The following is a 7562-nucleotide window of genomic DNA, read 5'->3' on the forward strand; positions in this document are numbered from 1 at the left end:
AATAACATGAACGTAGCTAAAAAATATAATTAAACTCGAAAAGAATCACATGCTTAAACCGTCCATACAAAGAACTAAAGTTCCTAGCACAAACACTCAACTCGCTTTTACACGCACATGTATTGTGAATATTTCATTTTAGTGCGAATCAATCGGTGGTTGGATGGTTAGAAGGACAGTGGTATCACAACCCACTAGGGTTCAAGTCCTGGTGCTTGCATTACTGTATTACGAGGCACCTGTGGTAACTTCATCAATCTAAGAGATATGCCGGCTCAGTCTCTCAAAGATGCTAGGATGTGCGTGTGTGTTCACGGGGTGCACGCATCTGTACTGTGTTAAAAAAACTACGTGTATATATTTTATTTTGGTTTTGCAATTTTACTAGGTAGTGCAGTGTATGTACAGTATAATTTTGAGTGGTAAGTATTTATGTTGGGTGGTCTTCTCCTGCGAATCTCTCTCTTGTGCTGTCGGCCATGCCGTCCCTCTCCCCTCCCCTATCCCCCTCCCTCGCCTCGGGGTCGGAGTGGGAAGCGTGAAACCCAGCTGACCGCACCTGACCTGGCCGGACTAGATCGGCCGGCCCGACGCCGCCGCCACCCGCCTCGCCGCCGGCCGGCCGGCCGGCCATGACGCGCCGCCTGCGCCGCCGCGCCGCCAGGGACGGCCCGGCGGCGCATCCGCATCCGCACCCGCTCGACTGGACCGCGCTCCCGGACGACGCCACGCTGCACCTCTTCGCGCGCCTCGGCTACCGCGACCGCGCCGCCCTCGCCGCCACCTGCCGCTCCTGGCGGGCGCTGGCCGCCTCGCCCTGCCTCTGGGCGGCGCTCCACCTCCGACGCCTCGACCCGGCCGCCGCGGCCACCCTCGCCCCGCGCTGCGCGCCCCACCTGCGCAGCCTCCGCCTCGCCGGCCGCGCCGCCGCCGAGGCCGCCCCCTTCCTCCGCGCCGCGGGGCTCCGCTCGCTCCGCCTCTCCGGCTGCCGCGACCTCACCGACGCCGCGCTCGCCGTCCTCGCCGCGCGCCACGGGGGCCTCGCCGAGCTCCACATCGGCCCCGACCCGCTCGACCGCATCTCCAGCGACGCCCTCCGCAGCGTCGCCCTCTGCTGCCCGCGCCTCCGCTGCCTCCGCCTCTCCGGCCTCCGCGAGGTCGCCGCCGACGCCCTCGCCGACCTCGCGCGCCACTGCCCGCTCCTCCACGATCTCGCCTTCATCGACTGCCTCGCCCTCGACGAGCCCGCCCTCGCCGGCCTCACATCCCTCCGCTTCCTCTCCGTCGCCGGCTGCCAGAACATCAAGTGGGCCACCGCCTCCGCATCCTGGGCGCAGCTCCCCTCACTCTCCGCCCTAGATGTGTCCCGCACTGACGTCTCCCCCGGCGCCGTCTCCCGCCTCATCTCACACTCCACGACCCTCAGGCTCATATGCGCCCTTAACTGTGCCTCCCTCGAGGAGGAAGAGGCGCACAGCCCCGCCGCCTTCGCCAACTCCAGGGGCAAGCTTGTGCTCACCATCAACCGCACAATCTCTAAATTCATCGCTGCAGACGCCGCCCCGCTGTGTCCAGACACGGCTGTCAAGGACACTATGGTATTCGATGAGTGTCGCTCTTCGAGTGGCAAGCGCAATGGGGTGTCTCAGCTCATTACATGGCTCGAATGGATCCTGTCGCAGTCCCTCCTGCGAATCCCTGAGACCAACCCACATGGCATGAACCAGTTTTGGCTGGACCAGGGCGCGGCGCTGCTGCTAACCCTGCTCAAGAGCTCCCAGGAGGATGTGCAGGAGCGGGCGGCCACCACGCTCGCGACATTCGCGGTTATCGATGATGAGAACACCAATGTGGACCCTGCAAGGTCTGAGGCTGTGATGCTCGAAGGGGGCATACCGATGCTGTTGGATCTCGCAAGGTGCTCCAGGGAGAGTCTGCAGTCTGAAGCTGCAAAGGTTTCTCACTCCTGCAATCATATGCAAGCTATAGTTGTATCAACCTTCAAGCTATAGTAGTGACGATAATTTCTTACGCATCTTGATGTCATTGTGTAGGCAATCGCCAACTTATCCGTGAATCCAAAGGTTGCAAAAGCAGTTGCAGATCAGGGAGGTATTGCCATACTCACTAACATGGCAAAGTCAGTAAACCGTCTGGTTGCTGAAGAGGCTGCTGGGGGGCTGTGGAATCTGTCAGTGGGAGAAGAACACAAGGTTGTGAGTGCTCGGTGCTGTTTCTAACTGCTTTACGCTCCACATTTCTTGTCCGGTATGATGATTAATTTTAATTCCTTATTATCAGGTGGCTATCGCAGTGGCTGGTGGGGTAAAAGCTTTGGTTGATCTTATATTTCGATGGCCTGCAGGAACTGGAGTGCTTGTAAGGGCTATCTTAAAAAATTTCACCTTACATGTTGCGCTGATTCAGTTTGTAATGGATGTGCTGTTTTTGTTGTTGCTGTTGTTATCAGGAGCGTGCTGCTGGTGCACTTGCAAATCTTGCTGCTGATGACAAATGTAGCTTGGAGGTTGCAACGGCTGGTGGCATCCATGCTTTGGTTACGCTTGCTCGCTCCTGCAAAGTTGAAGGGGTCTTAGAGCAGGTAACACACACCTTGCTTTTAATGAATAATAACATGTACCTTGCTTTAATGCTTCTAACATCTTCCATTTTTGTCAAATATAGTTTAAATCTACTTTAGCCCCCTTGTATTCAGCTGAATAAGTTTAGTCAGAAACTGTGACATAGGTGGTGCTTGGCCGGTTAGCCACACTTGAATCTGCACCTTTAAAAAAAATCATGTCTTGTCTGCACTTTCCAGAGCTGTAAGGAATGAGTGCATGCTTGCACATTTCCTCTACAATTGGTGTTTGCAAAATAAGGATAAAAACACGTTGCAAACCTGTTTTGGCCTTCTTCGACTAAATTTGGGCTGTGTGGATAATCATTATTGGATTTATGTTTGCTGAGGCCAGAGGAGCTGTTCCCACTGCATGTTGTGCACAGATTTCTTGTGCTGACAGAATTGAATCTTCTAATGAGCTCCCAAATTCCTACTGTTTTTTTCTTCTTCTTCTTGTTTTAGAACTTATCGATTATCACTTAAATATGCGATCTGATTTAGTTCAATGTTGGGTTATCTTGTAAATAACTTGAGTATCATTTTGCATGCAGGCTGCACGAGCTTTAGCTAATTTAGCTGCACACGGAGACAACAACAATAATAATGCTGCTGTTGGCCAGGAACCAGGCGCTCTTGAAGCTTTGGTGCAACTAACACATTCTCCCAGTGAAGGCGTCAGGTATAATTCTGCTTTAGTCGAGCGACATTGACCTGCCAAGCTTTTGAACTATACGTCACATATTTCTCCTTGAATCCTGCGACAAATCTCAAATTACAATTGGGCTATTTTTCATGCATCAATTAGACAAGAAGCTGCTGGCGCTTTGTGGAACTTGTCATTTGATGATAGAAATCGGGAATCCATAGCTTCTGCTGGGGGTGTTCAAGCTCTGGTATGGCTTTATATTCTCTGCATCTATTGTGAGTCTGTTATTCTTTTACCTATACATATAGGTGACGCCTAACATATAGGGGGAGCTGAGTTAAAGGAAAATCTAGATTTAGTTTTCACCTGAGCAAATTTTTGAAGAATCATGACCGTGTTTTAAGAGAAAAAAGCATATTGCCATTTTTGATATTTTGAAGAATTGAGAACATATGCAAGAGAAGCATGAATCACCTTTTTACATCTTTCTCTCCTTGCTTTGCACCGACAGCAAACTCACCTGGCCCATCACCTTTTATATGCTTTATAATAGGAAACATTTCTTTCCTTAACACAAATGACTCAATCACTCAATTGTTTAGGTATCACTCTGTCAAGAATGTTTAAATGCTTCGGACGGTCTTCAGGAGAGAGCTGCGGGTGCTCTGTGGGGACTATCTGTTTCAGAAGCTAACAGGTAACTGAATTGATGGCATTATCGCGCATTTGGATTATTATAATTTTCTTTTGCTATACTCTGTTTTGGCTTGACTTCTCAGTCCAAATCTTGCAATGCAAGATGCAGGATGGTGTTTGTATGAGGGTGATTTTTCAGGATTTAGTTCATATTTTCGGAATGTATTTGTACAAAAAATATCATTAAGAATATCAGTATGATCTGGTGGACAAATATTAGTTTTATTATGAATAACAACAAGTAGTGGGTGTAAAAATATGTAAGATGCTATACTATTATGGTGGGTAGAGATGACAGTCATGTAATACCTTGCTGGTTCTGTTTTAAAAATAAATTTGCAGAGACTTTAGTGAATAATTGTTCTCAGCATAAGCTCCATTATTTGCTTTGAACTCTTCTGTCTATTGTTTGATGTGCTGGATTGGAAGTGGTTTACACAATACAGTTACTGATATTTCCTTGATCCTGCTGCTAACTTTTCTATTGCGCTTTCAGCATTGCTATTGGAAGGGAAGGCGGTGTTCCACCTCTAATTGCGTTGGCACAGTCGGAGGTTGAAGTAAGTGCTGCTTATCTTCAGTGCACCCAGTGTGTTTGGTTTATAAAGACAATATAAACACTGACATGCCTTAAACAAAATCACATGTTCTATTGCTATTTGCGTCAATGTACCAGATGTATCATGCACCTTATATAATGCACCGATGCAGTGTACTGTATGTTTAGTTTTTTGTTCTATCAATAGGTCTATGTTGAGCTTCTGAGAGCAGCCTTATGATCATGCACTTCATCCTTGTCCAGTTATGTTTGAAGTTTGTGACCCTCTTTGATCTAATTTTCTTCATCTGAACTTTATGTAGCTGATTTCTTGACCAATATTGTTAGTAAAGTCAAGATTAAGTTCTTGCCACCATAATACTCTTTTCTTGAACCTCGATGATGCCCTTAGTTCACTGTTAAGATTGACTAATCTCTGCTGCTTATGTGATTCTAAAGGTACTTTATCATATAGATTTGCATCCTTTGATATCCAGTACCTACTTTCTAAGCTAATCACGCAAACAAGAAAAGCTTCATTTTTCTCAAGGTATGCTACTTGCTATTTCTACAGGATGTTCATGAGACTGCAGCTGGTGCACTGTGGAATCTTGCTTTCTATTCTTGTAATTCTCTCCGCATAGTTGAAGAAGGCGGCGTACCTGTCCTAGTGCACTTGTGCTCATCATCACACTCAAAAATGGCTCGGTTCATGGCTGCACTAACCCTTGCTTATATGTTTGATGGAAGGTACACTGTATTTGTGTCATTGTTTCTCCCTCATGTTGCTTAAGCTGTACAAGTCATGACAAAACATACCATAAGTCAGTTGTTTTCACCATATGCTAGTTTACTTTGTTGAAGTATATGCAAGCCTTCTTCACAAAGTTTCCTTGTATTGTACGGATTGCACCCCTTGTTTGATATCTGAAAAGTAGACAACCTTAGATGCTACATGCCAGTATAAAGGTCAGTGCCATTCGCAAAGATCTCTTAAGTTAGAAAACACCACCCAATGTGTCATTGACATGTCACTCTTCCTCACACACTAGATAATATCTTCCAAATTATGCCTCTTTGCTTTATGGTCTCCATATCTGCTTATAGATATTTTGCTAGAATTTCTGTAGTATGGCTGCTGAGAGAAGGAAAATATTGCAGTAAATAGAAGTATGTACTTTATATATGGTGTTATATGTGGTCTAATCTTGAATTTTTGACTGGCAGAATGGATGAGATAGCATTGGTTGGGACATCCTCACAGGGTAGTTCCAAAATTGTAAAATTTGAGGGAGCAAGAAGGTTGGCATTTAAGCATATAGAAGCCTTTGTGTTGACCTTTTCAGATCCACAAATGTTTTCTACGGCTGCTTCATCCTCAGGTGCAGCAGCCTTATCTCAGGTTGCTGAAGCACTTTTTATACAAGAAGCTGGACATCTTAGATGCAGGTTTGATTTTGCATTCCATTGAATATTATCAGCTAGCCCTGAAGCTTAGCCTTTGATTTTTCAACTCAAATATGAAATGAGGACAGTTTTGTCAAGACATCTTCCTTTGATATAAACTCTCCGTTAGTTCAATCTGAGTTCTGGTTTACTATCCATGTTTAACACTGCAAAAGGATCAGTGGGATGATTTGTTTACTTAATGACCATGTCAAAGTTAGTTCTGACATTCTTAGAGCTCATCCATAATAGGCGGATTAATCCATTGAGATTTGTAAAGTTCGAAACAGTAACTTTAAATGTGTTTGGCTCAAAATAAGCGCATTTATTTATGTAGTTGAGGGCGAAATAAGTTTGTTAAAATTTGGTCAGGATTCTCGTTCCTCAATATCTTCAGAAACTTGCTTGCTGCTTGTGGTTGTCGGTGATTGCAGTCAGGAGTTGAGGTCTGGTATGACCGTGTTATGGCCGGCTTAGTTTATATCCGGAAGAGGCCCACCGGGCAGTAGTTAGGGGGCTTGGCCCACAAGTTATCTTAGGCAAGTTATCTTAGGCTAAAGTTATAAATACTCGTGTAAGACATCGTTTGAGATCAAGCAATAAGAAGAATAGTATCTCCTATTGCCCGGCTCCCTGAGGAGCCGGAAACCCTAGCCGCCAACAGCCCTAACCGCCGCCGCCTTTCCCCTAGCTCGCGACGACGCCCTGCCGCCGGCGCGCCCGTTCCTCGCCACACCCTCCTCCATCCTTCCCTTACCACCTACGGCCTAGACCTGGTAGAGTACTTGATTCTACCAGACCGGCACTGCTAGTATTAGGTTTTCTTTTACACATGGTCTGGAGAAACGAAAGCAGGAAAGATGGGCTGGCTAGGTTCAGGAATGCACCGAGCAGTGAAAGGGCCTAGTTATGTTTCCAAATGCTGTGTGGGTGCAGCACATAGCTGCTTAATGTGGACTATTTGTTCAAAGTGATATCATGTGATAATGTGTTGGACCATGCTTAATGTGGACTACTGTTGGATGAGTTATTATGTGATAATGTGTTGGGCTGTTGTGATTTCTTTATTTTCTTATCTTGCATACTATTTTTGAGCTTGTGGCATGATGTAGGTATTGATTTTGAGTAAAAGACAGGATACTAATTTAATTTTAACTTCCTTCAGCCGAGCTGAGATTGCTAGATTTGTTGACACGCTACGGAATCCTTCATCAGTTCTTCGTGCTTGTGCAGCTTTTGCTCTGCTTCAGGTTGGTTTTGTTTTATCAACTGCTAGTATGACTTGAGTCCCGTAGTTGTCTTCCTGTAGTAACCGGGCTTCCTCTTGCATAAGGAGCATGCCTACCAAGTAATTACTGATTCAACGACTTTGTCAAGTTTCCAGCATTTGGTGGTTCTTATTGTAACAATGCCCCAATCAGCATTCATCAACTGAAGCACATAATATGTACATATCATAACGTTTTCTTGTATATTCAGATTTATGGTGGGGATGCATGCATATATGTTTAGCCATGCCTCTGTTTCTAGCTCTTGTCATTGTTGTGCTCCTTGATATTTGACATGATTTGAAGCAAATGATCAATGGTTTATTCAAACCTGCCTCCATGCTC

The 7562-nt window shown here is 46.1% G+C and overlaps 1 protein-coding gene across 1 annotated transcript in view; it reads left to right on the forward strand.

Annotated features, from left to right (window-relative positions):
- The first annotated feature begins 632 nt into the window (after nucleotides 1–632).
- Nucleotides 633–7562, forward strand: part of LOC119304323 (protein ARABIDILLO 1-like) — a 7823-nt gene continuing 893 nt past the window's right edge. The window contains exons 1-11 of the mRNA XM_037581500.1: nucleotides 633–1955; nucleotides 2055–2213; nucleotides 2302–2379; nucleotides 2471–2602; nucleotides 3175–3302; nucleotides 3429–3516; nucleotides 3872–3966; nucleotides 4462–4525; nucleotides 5078–5253; nucleotides 5731–5952; nucleotides 7115–7199. Coding sequence (XP_037437397.1) covers nucleotides 633–1955; nucleotides 2055–2213; nucleotides 2302–2379; nucleotides 2471–2602; nucleotides 3175–3302; nucleotides 3429–3516; nucleotides 3872–3966; nucleotides 4462–4525; nucleotides 5078–5253; nucleotides 5731–5952; nucleotides 7115–7199 — 2550 coding nt within the window. The remainder of the gene's footprint in view (nucleotides 1956–2054; nucleotides 2214–2301; nucleotides 2380–2470; nucleotides 2603–3174; nucleotides 3303–3428; nucleotides 3517–3871; nucleotides 3967–4461; nucleotides 4526–5077; nucleotides 5254–5730; nucleotides 5953–7114; nucleotides 7200–7562) is intronic.

This window comes from Triticum dicoccoides, chromosome 5A (assembly GCF_002162155.2).
Source record: "Triticum dicoccoides isolate Atlit2015 ecotype Zavitan chromosome 5A, WEW_v2.0, whole genome shotgun sequence".
In the NCBI taxonomy this organism is placed as follows: Eukaryota; Viridiplantae; Streptophyta; class Magnoliopsida; order Poales; family Poaceae; genus Triticum; species Triticum dicoccoides.